Here is a 16,143-nt window from a genome sequence, read left to right as displayed (position 1 = left end):
ATTCTCTACTAGTTAAGCTGAACTGTTGGTTTTGGTTGGAATCTTAGAAAATTGTGAGATCCTCATTTTCATAGTGCTTGACTTTATGTTAGTTGAGTCGTTACGTTTTTCTTGGTTTTTATCTTGAGTTATAGAGTTGTTATACGTTTTTGTGGTTACCTTATTATTTACCCCTATTTTTCTAAGTAAAAACCTAACTTGTATTGTTCTATATCGCCTTGTATCACTCTCCATATGGCAGTTCAATGCCTCCTGTATTTAGTCCCTCTTTTTGATTATTGTGATCTTTTACCTATTGACTTCCATGATTCCCTGTTATGTGTATTTTTTTTTTTTAATTAATCTTAATTTGTTTTTGTGATTTCCCTATTTGAGTTGATATCAGGACGTTCTGTTTTGTGACCTTGTGTTGTGCTGATATCTGATATTATTGGTTCTCTGACCAAACAATATCCTTTAGTATTTCTTGTAGCTTTGGTTTGGTTTTTGCAAATTCTCTAAACTTGTGTTTGTCTGTAAATATCTTAATTTCGCCTTCATATTTCAGAGAGAGTTTTGCTGGATATATGATCCTTGGCTGGCAGTTTTTCTCCTTCAGTGTTCTGTATATGTCGTCCCATTCCCTTCTTGCCTGCATGGTTTCAGCTGAGTAGTCAGAACATATTCTTATTGATTCTCCCTTGAAGGAAACCTTTCTTTTCTCCCTGGCTGCTTTTAAAATTTTCTGTTTATCTTTGGTTTTGGTGAGTTTGATGATAATGTGTCTTGGTGTTTTTCTTTTTGGATCAATCTTAAATGGGGTTCGATGAGCATCTTGGATAGATATCCTTTCGTCTTTCATGATGTAAGGGAAGTTTTGTGTCAGGAGTTCTTCAACTATTTTCTCTGTGTTTTCTGTCCCCCCTCCCTGTTCTGGGACTCCAGTCACCCGCAGGTTATCCTTCTTGATAGAGTCCCACGTAATTCTTAGGGTTTCTTCATTTTTTTAAATTCTTTTATCTGATTTTTTTTCAGCTATGTTGGTGTTGATTCCCTGGTCCTCCAGATGTCCCAGTCTGCATTCTAATTGCTCGAGTCTGCTCCTCTGACTTCCTAGTGCGTTGTCTAATTCTGTAATTTTATTGTTAATCTTTTGGATTTCTACATGTTGTCTATGGATTCTTGCAACTTATTAATTTTTCCACTATGTTCTTGAATAATCTTTTTGAGTTCTTCAACAGTTTTATCAGTGTGTTCCTTGGCTTTTTCTGCAGTTATCCTAATTTCATTTGTGATATCATTAAGCATTCTGTAAATTAGTTTTTTATATTCTGTATCTGATAATTCCAAGATTGTATCTTCATTTGGGAAAGATTTTGATTCTTTTGTTTGGGAGGTTGGAGAAGCTGTCATGGTCTGCTTCTTTAAGTGGTTTGATATGGATTGTTGTCTCCGAGCCATCACTGGGAAACTAGTTTTTCCAGAAAATCCGCTAAAAAAAAATGCAGTCAGATCCCTATCAGAGTTCTCCCTCTGGCTCAGGCTATTCAGATGTTAATGAAGCCGCCTGGGGAGGGTGGGGGAGGGAACGGAGAGATAGGAGAGTAGCACCTCAGAATATAGCCAGAGTTGCTTGTCTTGCTTGGAATGACTATTATATCTGAGATTCCCGCGGGGCGGGTCGCCTATGTGTGCTGGCTGTGTGGAGATTGCCCCCGGGGGGTCTGGCCTGCTGGAGTCACGGTCAGATCCTCCGCTTCCAGCCCCACGCCCAGCGTCAAGGCTCCCCTACTGGGACGGTGCGCTCTCGACTCCAAAATCAGTCGCTGCCTCCTGGGGACTTCTCGTCCCTCCAGCCGCGTGGCCGTGCCACATCCGAGAGCCAGTTGGGCCTCCTCCCGGGGTTAGTTCAGATGGGTGGAGCAGCTCCCCGTGCTTGTGCCGTGACCGAGTGTCCCGGCTGGGACGCTGTTCTCCCCGCTCCAATACCAGTCGCTGCCTCCCGGGGACTTCTCCTACCGGCTGCTTCCCACGCCGCCCTCGCGACCCGGCTGGTCCCCTTCCCGGGGTTAGTTCAGGGGGGTGGAGCAACTCTCCGTGTTTATGCTGTACCTGCGTCCAGTCCAAATCCCTGTGGGATGGTTCCCCGGCTCGGACGCTGCTCTTTCTGCTCCAAGACCAGTCACTGCCTCCCGGGGACTTCTCCTACCGGCTGCGTCCCCCGCCGCCCGTGGAACCAGCTGGTTCCCCTCCCGGAGTTAGTTCAGGGGGGTGGAGTAGCTCTCTGTGCTTGTGCCGTGCCTGACTGGTACGCTGGCTCCAGGCTCTGGAAACAATCGTTGCTTCCCCGTATTAGTTCGTTCTCCGTCTCTAAATCTGTGTTTGTTGTTCAGGGTTCGTAGATTGTTATGTATGTGATCGATTCACTTGTTTTTCCGTGTCTTTGTTGTAAGAGGGATCCGAGGTAGCGTCTGCCTAGTCCGCCATCTTGGCTCCGCCCTTTGGTTGGAATCTTAATAGAAGCATATCTCCAGATCTTCGTCCATGGTAGCTCTGGGTGGGTCCAAACTGCCAACCTTTAGATTAGTAATTGAACACAAATCATTTGCATCACCCAGGGACCTTGATTCATGACAAGCACTTAATAAATGCTCAGGTCATTTGTTATCTCTGAAACAGATGTGGAGTTGTTTTACGGACTAATAGTAGCAGGTTGTTGCTCAGAAGAATTAGGCCAAAATCCTGTCTTAAATCTTTGCTTTGGATTGGGGCCTCTCTCAATTAGTGATGAATTGCTTATTAGTGTCTGCCCTTTTTAAATTATTTCCTAAGTTTACATCACTCTTCCATTTAAAATATGCAAGAGCTAGTTGAGGTTTTAGAGAGAATTATTGCTTTTGAAAGATGCCTGCCTTGTTTCTATCTGTGTCTCTGCCTTGTTCCTATCTGTGTCTCTTTTCCTTCTGTGCGTTTTACATCTGGTTTGCTGTGGTAAGTTACCCTGAAGTCATAATACCTGTCTGGGTATTTTCACTAGGCATTTGATGTTGAGATATTCATCACAGGTTTGCTTTCATTCAAAAGGGGCTCATTGCCATTCCAGACCAGCTTAAATGTTGATTGGCCTTTTAGTAAATCCTCTCCATTTCAAGACTTTTCCTGTTTATTTTTTCAGGTAAATGTAGTTGGAGATTTTAAGAGCGTAGAGCAGTGACAATTTTAAGTCATATAAGGATGCAATTGAAGAAGCCCTTCCTTGTCTTGTATTCTACCCGAGGCCCAGGCAAAAGCACAGTGATTTTGCATTGTGTTAAAAATAACAGTAACCCTGACCCTCACAAAGCCTTTAGTGGTTTTCCAGGTGTTTTGCAACCCAGTGTCGCTGGCAGGCTGGACTTTCAACGGCTCCTGGACCTTCCAGGTTGTCCGTAGCAGAGCATCTTGCTTTATAGTAGACTTTCTGTGAATATCGGTTGAAAGAATGAATAGTATATCTCCCTTGCTGTTTATAAAATTTAAATATCCATTGTGACTTTGAAATACCCAAGGCTGTGTGCTATTACTGTATAGTTTTGTGTTGTGAATCTTTTTCACTTTTAATCTAATCACATTTTAGCTAAAATCATAATTATTGATCTCTTCTCTTGGTTCTGAAATGTAGATGCAAAACACAAAAGCTCTGACGGAGAATTTGTACCCCAGACACGTCCACGTAGTAACACTCTTCCAAAAAGCTTTGGCTCTTCTCTAGACCACGAAGATGAAGAGAATGAAGATGAATCCAGGGTCATTCAGAAGGAGAAGAAGCCATCTAAGGAAGCAACACTTGAACTTATTCTGAAAAGACTGAAAGAAAAACGTGTTGAGAGGCGTCTTCCAGAAGATATCAAAGTAATCTTGAGCTATGGTTTTTGCCTGTAGTAGTTGTAGAACAACCCTGCTACATACCTTTTCAGTTATTCAGTAAAGTCCATGTCTGCTACAGTTGTGGTCAAAGCACTTGGCAACCTAAATCATTTATCAGATGAAATTTGCTGGGAGAGCAGAGAAGTAGGTGATCTCAAGTGAACTTTTGTCCACATAGTGATGAGGCCTAGTGTACATTCCTGTCTTGACAACAGAGTATACTTCTCTTATGATCTATGTATTAGAGTCTTTCTCCAATTACTAATTCTAGTCTCCTACCCTTGACATTTTGTTTTGTTTTGTTTTCAAATTTCTTGTGAGAACAATTTTTCCCATCTCACAGTCCTTTTTCTCCTGTAAATAATTTTGATTGGATTAGCTTTATTCAGATTCCTTATTGAAAGTTTGATTCAAGCTTGAGGTTGTTGAAATCACATTTTTTTTTTTTTTTACAGACACTATACTCAGCTACCCTCTACTGAATGTGTATAATCTAAAATGATATTTGTTATAGAAGGATATTATCCATTGAATTTTTTTTACCCATAATTTCATTCTGGTGAGAGACAGGATGATATTAAATTCCTGGGACTACGTAGAGAGTTGATTTGGTGTAGTGGTTCATTGGCATCCTAATAGGTGATCCTATGGAACAAAGTGGGAAGGTTCTATAAGCAAGTAAGTTTGTGAAGTCCTCCCTACTCTACCATTTAGAATATGAAAATATTTGAGAAGAGTTTTATAGTGTAAAGAAAGTGCCAACCCAGATGAAGGGAAACTGAAGTCATAGAATCCCCTGCCCTTGACATTTCTTTTGTTTCTAAATTTCATGTTAGAACAGCTCCTTTTCCCACCTCACAGTTCAAGGTCACAAATAAACATTGTTGGGCTTTTTCCGGGATCTATCCACTGTACTGCTGCCAGGTTTTCTTGGTAGTTTAGGAGAAACATTAGATTATAAAACCTGTGGTGTGTATGCATGTATATTTTCTGTGTATGTGTGTGTCCATTAGTCTTGGTGCTAAGAAAAGACAGGATTAAATAGAATAACAAGCATTTATTTATGTGTGCTAAGTTTTAAATATTTTGCATTTATGAACTGATTTAGTCCTCATTAGAGCCCTGTGACAGAGAATGTAATACCCTCATTTTACAGATTAAGATATTGAACACAAGGAAGTTAAGTAACTTGCCAGTATTCACAAAGCCAGTATTCATAATGTATTCAGATAAAATAATCTAGCCACCAGAGGGGGTTGGTTCCTACATAGTAGAAGGATGGATTCTACAGGACTCCAGAAAATGTCACCTACAAATTCATAAGCAAAGGATACATTTGTATTAACCTGGGCTGGGCTGGTAAGGTGCTACCCTTTCGACCTGATTATTTACATTGTGGGAGTGAGGTTAATAATAATGGTGCCAATGGGAGTTTTTTTTTTTTTTTTAATTCCAGAAAATGACAAAAGACCATTTGGTAGAAGAGAAAACGTCTCTCCAGAAAAGTCTTCTATACTATGAGAGTCAACATGGAAGGCCGGTAATGCCTGTCTTCTAAAGAGATTTGAATTGCTATCACAAAAAAGAACATGAATTATTTCTGTGCTGTTCTTCAGAGCTGTTACATAAAGCATTGTTTTCTACACTTGGAGATTTCCTACTTACTTAAAATAGATATTTAGAAATTGGGGGAAAATTCATCTTGCTTGATGTTTTGGACATTTTAGATTTCTAATGACTAGTTGGTTTCCTTTTTTCTTGTCCCAGGTGACCAGGGAAGAAAGGCACATTGTTAAACCTCTCTATGATAGATACAGACTTGTAAAGCAGATGCTAACAAGAGCTAGCATCACTCCTGTCCTTGTAAGTAAAACAAACATGTATTTATCTAGTTTGTTTACCAAGGAGTGCTCTTTAAAAAAAAAAAAAGGAAATTATGGTGGTATATTGGAGAAATATATAGCCAAGGTAGAAAAAATTGTATGTGTAAGATCAAGTTACTGATCTTAAAAGAACAGTAAACTAATAGTAAGTGCCTCCTATATTCTAGGCACCATTATAAGCATTTTTATGTATCATTTTATCGTTAAAGTCTGCCAGGTTAAGTTACAAGAGGTGGAAGATGATAGCTTTGTTTCACAGATGATGAAACTGAGGTTCAGATAGGTGGTGATGTACCCAAGGTCACCTAGTTTGTATGTGGCAGAAGAATTTTAAAACCCCATTTTTCAGACTTGTTGCCTATTTCTATTTAACTTCATGTCTTTAAAAATCCATCAATTTGTGATGGCCATCATAAAGATGTTCCTTTAATTGCAGAATAACATAAGCTGATACTTCTATATGTCTTTGCCTTTATAGGACAAATCTGAAATGCTAAAAAGCTTCATATTGCTCCTAGAATTTAGAGCAATTTTATGTAGATAGGATTTTATCTACATAACTATTTTATGTAGATAGAATCAGTTTTCTTTGAAAGGAATCCTGTGCAATAATGTATTCTTCTCACACAAGACAGTTTATTTAATACAAATATTATCCTTTTGATTGCAAGGTACTTTGGGGCATCATTGCCATTTTCATAATTCCATAGTAGTGTAAATAGTCTTTGAAGTTCTTTATGAAAACCATTTTAGAATCCCACAAGTTTGTCTTTGAAAACTGAGTCTCTAGGAAGCTTTTCTATGGATTCTTAAATATGACCATCTACCTTAGGGATATATTTGGAGTTCAGAAGGTTATTGTTAAGCCAAGATGGTTCAGTCAGGAAAGAGTAAATAGTCTTTTTAACAGATCGTGCTGGGACAACTGGATATCCACATGCAAAAAATGAAGTTGGATTATAACCAACATAAATCAAATCCTCATGTTTCCACTCCTTCTCTTTAGTTCTGACACCGGCTGCCCATGTACGACTTCTTTCTCTGACCCTGGCCACCCAAAGCTAGGCCACATCTCACAAGCTAAAAGACACAGTCTTGCAGACTGCCAAATAGGCCTAAGACTTCAGACACCAGCTGCAAACTTGGGTGATCCCGTTACACCACCCTTCTGACCTGCTGGCTACAAGTTTGGGATTTTCCCACTGTCACAAGCTTGGTGGGGATCTCCTAGCCTGTCTCACGCCTGACCTTCTGGCTACAAATTTGAGGGTTTCCTCTAGCCTCTCAGGATACCAGCTGTAAGCTCAGGGGTTCCCAGTTCCGTCACCTCTGACCTGCTGGTTCATACTACTCCCTCAGATTTGATAATTTGCTAGAATGACTACAGAGCTCATGGAAGGTGCTGTACTTAACAATTGCAGCTTTCTAATAAATCTAATAATATCCTTTCACCATTCTTAATCAGTCTGTATGCTGAGTAAATAATCCAATAAGCTGTACTATATGAAGAAGAACATGGTATCAGGATTGGAGGAAGAGTCATTAACAATTTGCGTTATGCAGATGACACAGCCTTACTTGCTGAAAGTGAAGAGGACTTGAAGCACTTACTGATAAAGATCAAAAGACTATTATAGCTTTCAGTATGGATTACATCTGAACGTAAAGAAAACAAAAATCCTCACAACTGGACCAGTAAGCAACATCATGATAAATGGGGAAAAGATTGAAGTTGTCAAGGATTTCATTTTACTTGGATCCATGGTCAACATCCATGGAAGCAGCAGTCAAGAAATGAAATGACGCGTTGCATTGGGCAAATCTCCCGAAACATTAAAAAGCCAAGATGTCTCCTTGAAGACCAAGGTGTGCCTGACCCAAGCTGTGGTGTTTTCAATTGTCTCATATGCATGTGAAAGCTGGACAATGAATAAGGAAGACTAAATAAGGATTGATGCCTTTGAATTATGGTGTGGGCGAAGAATATTGAATATACCATGGACTGCCAAAAGAACGCACGAATCTGTCTTGGAAGAAGTAGAACCAGAATGCTCCTTAGAAGCATGATGGCAGGACTTCATCTCACGTACTTTGGACATGTTATCAGGAGGGATCAGTCCCTGGAGAAGGGACTTGGTAGAGGGTCAGTGAAAAAGAGACAGGCCTTCGAAGTGATGGATTGACACAGTGGATACAACAGTGAGCTCAAGCACAACAATGATTGTGGAAATGGCACAGGATTGGGCTATGTTTTGTTCTGTTGTACATAGGGTTGGTATGAGTTGGAACCAACTTGACAGCACTTAACAACGACAACAATAGAGTATATGAAGCAGGATCAGTATAAGGAAGAGACACACAGTGTGACGTCTGGGAGCGTTCCGAATATAGAGCTTCTGTGTTCAGAGTGTTTATTGGGAGTCTCGTTATGTAACACAAATTCCAGCCCCATTCCCCTGAAGTCAGTGGCTATCACGAGATGACCATGAGGCATGGTGAGGCAGGCATCTCTGGCCTGGCCACCATGAGGTAATCATCACGAGGTACGTCCTTCTGGCCTGGCCAGTCCTCTACCCCAGAGTTTCCTCTCTGGCATAACCTGTCAGGTCTGGAGTCCTTACAGAGGACACTTAAACCATTAGAGAAATTCCAAGTCTTTTTTTTTTTTTTTTTAAGGCATTATCTCAGAAATCAAGTTAATGTAAACTCCACATACCTCTACCTCATAACATACAAAAATTAAGTAAAAACGGGTCATAAACCTAAATATAAGAGCTAAAATTACAAAACCCTTCTGAGAATACATAGGAGTAAATCTCTGTGATCTTGGTCCTGGATTAGGCAATAGTTTCTTAGATATGACATCAAAAGCACAAGCAACAAATGAAAAAATAAATTGGACTTCATTAAAACTGAGAAAGTGAAATGACAAGCCACAGAATGGGAGAAAATATTTGCAAATTATATATCTGATAAGGGACTTGTATCCAGAATTTGTAAAGGACTGTGACAGCAAAAAAAAGACAACCCGATTAAAATGTGGGAAAAGGTTTCCAGTAGATATTTTTCCAAAGAAGGTATGCAAATGGTCAATAAGCACAGGAAAAGATGCTCAACATCATCACGCGTTAGGGCACTGCAGATCAAAACCACATTGAGAGGCCACTTCATACCCACTAGACAGTTGGTGTCAGTTAGCTTCGACTCACCATGACCCCATGTGTGTTAGAAGACAGACGGTAACAAATGGGGGGGAGGATGTGGAGAAATTGGAACCCTCATACACTGCTGGTGGGAATGTAAAATGGGGCAGCCACTTGGAAGAGCAGTTCCTCATTTCCTCGAAAGGCTAAGCATAGAGTTATCATATGAGCAGCAATTCCTACTCCTAGGCATATGCCCAAGAGAATTAAAAATATATGCCCACACGAAAACTGGTACACAGATTTTCATAGTAGCATCATTCATAATAGCCAAAAAAGTGGGAAACAACTCAAATGTCCCTCAGCTGATGAATGGATAAGCAAAATGTGGTATAGCCATGCAGTGGAATATTATTCAGCCATAAAAAGAAATGAAGGGGAAAAAAATAAAGGAATGAAGTACTGATGAATGCTGTGAGTGAACTTTGAAAACATTGTGCTAAAAGAAAGAAGCCAGAAACAAAAGGCCTCATATTCTATAATTCCATTTATATGAAATGTCCAGAATAGAGAAACCCCAAAAGATAGAAAATAGTATTTGCCAAGGGCTGAGGGGAGAAGACAGATGGAGAGTGACTGCTAATCGGTATGGGGCTTCTTTTTGAAGTGATGAAAATGTTATGGAATTAGATAGTGGTGATGGTTTGCACAGCCTTGTGAATATACTAAAAACTACCAAAGTGCGTGCTTTAATTTCAGTGGATAAATTTTATAGTGTGTGAGTTATGCCAATAAGGCTGTAATTAAAAAAAAAAAAAAAAGTATAAGAGGTCCTTAGACCAAAAAAAGTTGAAAGCTGCTGATAAAAAGAAAAATGCTTGCGGTTAAACTGTATATAATGCTTTATATCATTTAGACTTTTAAAAATATTCATTGAACTAGTTATTTAAGACTTATTTAGACATAAATTATCATATGTTACTCTGTGCAAACATAGAAAGGGAAATAAAAGCAAAAATTTATTAAGTTTTCCCACTGAACCCTTGAAATACTTAACAATGTAAGCCATTTGTCTTGTTGGTTGTTACAGGGATCTCCATCCACCAAGCGAAGGGGACAGATGTTACAGCCAATCATAGAAGGAGAAACTGCACATTTTTTTGAAGAAATCAAGGTAATCATTTAAATAAGTCATTCTCTGATCTCTTTCCTAAGGGAAAATTGAAAGTCATGGCCTGTTTGATTCTCTGCATGGATATCTTTTTAGGAAGAAGAAGAAGATGGTGTCAGTCTGTCATCTGAGTTAAGCGATATCTTGAAAACTGCTGTTCAGGCACAGTCTTTTTCAAGTTCATTGGAAAACTCAGAATCTGATGTTGAAGAAAACCAGGAAAAATTGGCTCTGGATCTCCGACTGTCAAGTACTCGAGCGGCTTCTATGTATGTTTGCTGGTTTAGGATTTTATTTGTATAATAAAATGTATTACATTTTGTATTTTATGCATTGGGTTGGGTTTTTATATATGTATATATAAAATACATATATACATATACATACATACATACATACATACATATATATATATATAAAAGAAACCAAGCGCATTCTAACTCACAGTGACCCTTTAGGACAGAGTAGAACTGTCCCCATAGGATTTTCACCAGGAGTGACTGGTGGATTTAAACTGCCAACCTTTTAGTCAGCAGCCAAGGTCTTAACCTATATATAGATATCTATATATATGTATGTATGTATATATATGTATATGTGTGTGTGTATATACACAGACATATACATATGCATACATATATATATACATATATACCTATATAGTATAATAAAGTTTATTATAACAAGAGATTCTATGTTAAATAATTGAGCACTTGAGGGAAATTAATACAATGCTCAAGAGATATACCCTTTTTTAAAAATGTGATTTTCAAATACCTGTTTTCATTCCCATTTCCTTTTTAGTTAGTGTTTAAAAATTTTTTTTTAATCTAAAGTTCTACATTTGGTGCCTGACAAAGTGCAGGAACCAGCTGAAAGTTTACTTACTAGTTTGCTCTATATCAGCTTCTTTACCTGTGGACTGTGTGGTCTATGACAGTGGTTCACAACCCTGGCTGCATTATGCAATCAGGAGGGAAGTTTTTTTTTTTTTTTTTAAAGTTCTGATGCTGAGTGCTACTTTTAGCTCTTAATTTAATTGGTCTGTGGTAGAGCATAGGCACTGATATGTTCTAAGAGCTCCCAAGCTGCTTTTAATTTGTAGCTAGAATATAAAGAATCAGTAGTGAGCTTTCAATGTTTTCCTCCCCATTTTACTTTTAGGCCTGAATTATTGGAACAACTTTGGAAAGCCAGAGCTGAGAAAAAGAAACTGCGTAAAACATTACGGGAATTTGAAGAAGCATTTTATCAACAAAATGGAAGGTTTGTTGGACATTTCCAAAATTGAGTTGTCATTCTCTCTTAGTTTACAGGTGCCCATATGTTAAAATAATGGAACACAGAGGATTAGGCATAAATTCTGCATATAAGGATGTTAGCATTGAAAAAAAAAAAAATTCCTCTGTGTGCTGAAGCCCTGCTATTAATGTCAAGAAAAAGTCAGAGCTGGAGTAAAAATATCTTATAAAATATTTCAGGGCTGTTTTAGGGGAAGCCTAGTTGAGTGACAGTGATTTTTTTTTTTTTAATTCTACATCCTCATCTTGTAGGAAGGTTGCAAAACAAGATATTTCTCCCTTTTAGAAAGGCCTCCATAATAGGAATGAAATCTTCAGCTACTTTGGATTCTTAATTTTTATACTGATATCTTTGCTGCTTGGGCTGCATTTTGGGTCATTCCAGGCTGCCCGTTTCCAAGGTGTGTAGTAAGAGTGTGGCAGTCCTTGTGGCCTCATAATATACTTTGGCATGTGCCTTTATCTAGTAACTGGTTGACCCAGCTGAGCTCTTTTTTGTGTGTGTGTGGTAGGATATATATAATGAAACATTTGACATTTTAATCATTTTTATGTGTACAATTCAGTGACATTAATTACATTTCACCATGTTGTGCAGCAATTACCACTATTTCCAAAAGTTTTTCATTATACCCCAAACAGAAACTCCATACCCTACGTAATAACTCTCCATTCCTCCCTTACCTCAGCCCCTGGTAATTACTAATAAACTTTATTTATTTTTTTATTGTGGTAAAATATATATAACAAAACATTTGCCGTTTCAACCATTTTTATGTGTATAACTCAGTGACATTAATTACATTCACCATGATGTGCAACCATCACATAAACATTTCCAAAATTTATTCATCATCCTCAACAGAAACTCAGTGCCCTTTGAGCAATAACTCCCTCTTTCCTCCTTCCTCCTGCCCCTGATAACTGCTAATAAACTTCCATCTCTATGCATTTGCCTATTTTACATATTTCATATAAATGGTATCATACAAGTATTTGTCCTATTGTATCTGACTTATTTCACTTAGCATAATGTTTTCAAGGTTCATCCATGTCTTAGCACATATCAGAACTTCACTTCTCTTCATAGCTGAGTAGTATTCCATTATATGTATGTGCCACATTTTATTTATTCATTCATCTGGTGATGGACCCTTGGGATAGGATGCAGATACAGCCTGTTCCAAGAAAACTAGAATTTCATCCTTTTAACTTCAAGAACTTTGGAAATAAAAGTTTTTTTTTTTCTGTTATTACCAACTTTATTATTATTTTTTCATTACTGAAGAGAATTGAGAGGAAAATCTTCACATCACAATGGCTATTACAAAATGCTAGGCTCTTTTAAAAGTAAGAAGAATACATTCCAGTTCAGAAATGAGGGTTAAATGATCTCAGGACTCAGAAACTTTTTTCAAAACTGGGTGGTTTTACCAAGCCAATTTAAAAATAGTAATATAATTTCCTCTACTTTGAGAGTCTCCTATGTAGGCTGGCATATATGTTTCAGAAATCTCAAGAGCAGGATTGCATTTTCCGAGTACCTTCTGTCTTATTGTAAGAAAATTTTACTCATAGTTACAATGATTTGATGCTTTACTCAGTGATTAAATTGGATTGTATTGGGTCATTATTATTATAAGATGGGAAAACTCTTTGCTTGAGTAAAACAAGATGTTTTACTTCTACATTTCAATTAACTAAATCTATGAAATGACCAGTTGCAGACCTCCAGCATCTAATATATACTGACAAACGTGGCTGGGCCTAGCAGTGGATGTCTTATTAAAATATTTTGGTTATCTCCAGTTATCTACCTTGATCACTGATAAGAAGTATAATACTATTTAATCTTTATCTATAGAAGAATCCATCAAAAACAGTATCTTAAGAATCTTCCTTGAGGGTGGGGATATTAATCCAATAATCTTTTTTTTTTTCCCCCTCTTTTCCTGTTGTTCCATCCACACCCTAACACTGTGGCACCCACATCAGTGAACCCTGGTCTTTTTTTTTTGTGGAGCAGCTTTTTATTTGAACTTGTATTTGATAACTTTGTGTCTTACATTTGGACGACTTGTGGGTCTTTATTTTCCAGATAATCTAGAATGTTAAACATTTTCTTTTTTTCCTTTAGGAATGCCCAGAAAGAGGATCGTGTTCCAGTGCTTGAGGAGTACAGGGAATACAAGAAAATTAAAGCCAAACTTAGGCTTCTTGAAGTTCTTATCAGCAAACAAGATTCTTCAAAATCCATATAAAACATCTTTTAAAACATCATCAAATCAGTTTATTCCCTGAAGCTACCATCATGTGTTCTTGGCTAGTACTTGATTTCATTTTGTCAGACACTCAGAGAATTTCATTTTGTACTTAGTTGTGGTGCGACTAAAGAAATGATGGGAGAGTAAGTAGGCCCTCTCAAGGGAGCGTAAGTGATGTTCCATATTAACCACAGACTGTCCTCTCCACCTTTAGTAAAAATGCAGTTTCTTTCGTTGTTTTGTACTACAGATACATCCTATTCCCAAAAGACTAGAATTTCATCCTTTCAACTTCAAGAACTTTGGAAATACAAGTTTTTTTTTTTGTTGTTATTACCAACTTTATTATGTTCTTTTCATTACTGAAGAAAATTGAGAGGAAAATCTTCACATCATACTGAAGTCTTCGGTTGCCTTTTCCTTACAGAATGACTGAAAATTTGAAAGAAAAGCCTATAAAAGTGCGCATATGCAACTGTGTTCTATCTTTTCCTAGAAAACCAAAATCAGACTGAAATTTCAAGTCCTACTATGGAACCACCTTTCTGTTCAATTCCCAAAATGACACTTTGTCACAGGTAGTATGTTAGCAAAATTTCATAATTCAGTGGTCACACATCTTCTGGATGAAGATAACAGTGGGTAGACCAAAAAGTGACCTTGTTTAGTGTATTGAAAATATATACCACACATCACACACAGAACTGAATCATATCACATGCTGCCTATGGAACTTAAGTTACTGTTTGTTTTCTCAGTTACTGTGTATCAGCTGGTGGTGATGTGATTTGTCTGGATCAGATCTGCATTGTTCCCCCCATCCACCTCCAGATAAGTGAGAAAATAGCCATGTCAGTATATAGGAAGTGTGTTGGTGCTCAGATTTGTATGATCAATCAACTGGGCCTGAATCGGCAAAATAATCATTATGCCTAAAGTAAATTTATTCTTAACAAGGGCTAATACCACTACATTTTTTACATGTACCTTCAGGGGGGTTGCATTGTTGTTGTTTTCCTTTTAATCAGCAAAATCCATGCAAAAACACCCTTTTGCTCAAGTCACATACTGTTCAGAGCAGCTGGTTACAGGACGTGTAGTGGTATGCCCCTTGACATGTACTTTAAGCATATCTTTTTTTCGTTGGCTTTGCATGGCTTTTCTTCAGGTACTCTACTAGTATTCTGCTAATTGCTTTCACAGAATGGTGACTTTATTTGTGCTAGTAGTCATTAATAGCAGATTTTGGTCAGGCTTAATCTAAGTGTTATTTTTTTTTTTTCCTGGTGCTTCTTTGATGAGTGTCCCATTTTGACTGTGGCCATGTTTTGCATGCAGTGACTTATGCACGATTTTCTTACTAATTGATATTAACAATTTGTTCCACATAAAAACAGACTTTTGCAACATCCTCTAATAACGTGAGGGAAGCATGAACCTCAGATTTCTGGCACTATTACATAGTAAGCACATGAAGTAGCTTGATAATAAATAGTGTTTTTAGTAATTCACATTTCACCCGTGTGTGCAATGCCGTTTTGGGGGGGAGGGAAAATCCAGTGGTAGTCAATGGGTAGTTGGGGAATAAAACAAGCACTAAATCCAGCCCTTTTTGCATGGTTTCCTTTGATATAGCTAGGTTATTCACAGTATATACCTGGAAAAGTAAAACTGAAAACACCAGAAGATGTATCACTTTGATTTGAATCCATCATGCAGTGTACATTTCAGTTAATCTCTTTCAGTCTCTTGACAGAAGTGTATTCAGACATCAGATTTAATGTGCACTGTGTATTGTTTTCTATGAATGTGTTTTATATACCACATGCAGAAATGTCCATATGCACTATTTAAATGTTTTAAATAATATATTCCTTCTTTATAATGCTTAAATCTATATGAGTACCATATTTTTATAAGTCAGTGACCTGACTGGTTTCATTTTAAAATTAACAGCTGCTTCATGATGTTTGTTATTCAATGTTAATGTTTGACTGTTAAGTAGAATAGATAAAAGTGGCATGGCAGCACTTATGCTATGTGACAGTATTGTGTGTCATAGTTGAGCAGTAGGTGGTAGAATTAGGCGACTTGTGGTAGTTTTACTTTAGTACAAGTCAAAACTGTATATCTATATACAAATAATATATAGATATATATGTCCACCAGTGTAATTGCATTGCTGTGTCTGGCACTTCATTGTATAGACTTTTATAATAAAAAACTTAATCTTTAATGTTCTAAGTCATTGTAAATGTTTTTTTGTTTTTGTTTTTCCCCTAGATGTTAAAAAGAAAAAAAATGGAGACCTCAAGTGTTCCCTTGCCTTAATATTCTTAAGGTTTATTTGAATTACCTCAACCAGGGACCATGGGTGGGGGACCAGGGTTACTAAACCACTTGGGGACTGGCTGCAGCTCTGGAGAGTGGTAAGGCAGGGAAAGGCCACCTTGTTGATTCCTTTGCGGCCATCTAGGGAGAAGATTTAAAGGACAG

General features: G+C 37.7%; 2 protein-coding genes across 7 annotated transcripts in view; one reads left to right on the top strand and one right to left on the bottom strand.

Moving 5' to 3' along the window:
• Nucleotides 1–15,856, top strand: part of FAM13B (family with sequence similarity 13 member B) — a 117,938-nt gene extending 102,082 nt beyond the window's left edge. For all 5 annotated transcript variants that reach the window (XM_049873712.1, XM_049873715.1, XM_049873714.1 and 2 more), the window contains 7 exons: nucleotides 3,641–3,870; nucleotides 5,342–5,425; nucleotides 5,653–5,748; nucleotides 10,002–10,085; nucleotides 10,179–10,351; nucleotides 11,247–11,348; nucleotides 13,521–15,856. In XM_049873712.1, coding sequence (XP_049729669.1) covers nucleotides 3,641–3,870; nucleotides 5,342–5,425; nucleotides 5,653–5,748; nucleotides 10,002–10,085; nucleotides 10,179–10,351; nucleotides 11,247–11,348; nucleotides 13,521–13,644 — 893 coding nt within the window. In that variant the 3' untranslated portion in view covers nucleotides 13,645–15,856. The remainder of the gene's footprint in view (nucleotides 1–3,640; nucleotides 3,871–5,341; nucleotides 5,426–5,652; nucleotides 5,749–10,001; nucleotides 10,086–10,178; nucleotides 10,352–11,246; nucleotides 11,349–13,520) is intronic.
• The window catches only part of PKD2L2 (polycystin 2 like 2, transient receptor potential cation channel), a 55,238-nt gene continuing 52,814 nt past the window's right edge, over nucleotides 13,720–16,143 (bottom strand). The window contains exon 14 of one of the 2 annotated variants that reach the window (XM_049873719.1): nucleotides 13,720–13,771. In XM_049873719.1, coding sequence (XP_049729676.1) covers nucleotides 13,720–13,771 — 52 coding nt within the window. Of the gene's footprint in view, nucleotides 13,772–16,093; nucleotides 16,120–16,143 lie in introns of those variants that run through there. The other variant, XM_049873717.1, reaches the window with a different exon arrangement.

The sequence above is a fragment of the Elephas maximus genome, chromosome 2 (genome assembly GCF_024166365.1).
Source record: "Elephas maximus indicus isolate mEleMax1 chromosome 2, mEleMax1 primary haplotype, whole genome shotgun sequence".
NCBI lineage: Eukaryota > Metazoa > Chordata > Mammalia > Proboscidea > Elephantidae > Elephas > Elephas maximus.
Note: the sequence above shows the minus strand (reverse complement) of the source record. Positions and strands in the feature narration are given on the sequence as shown.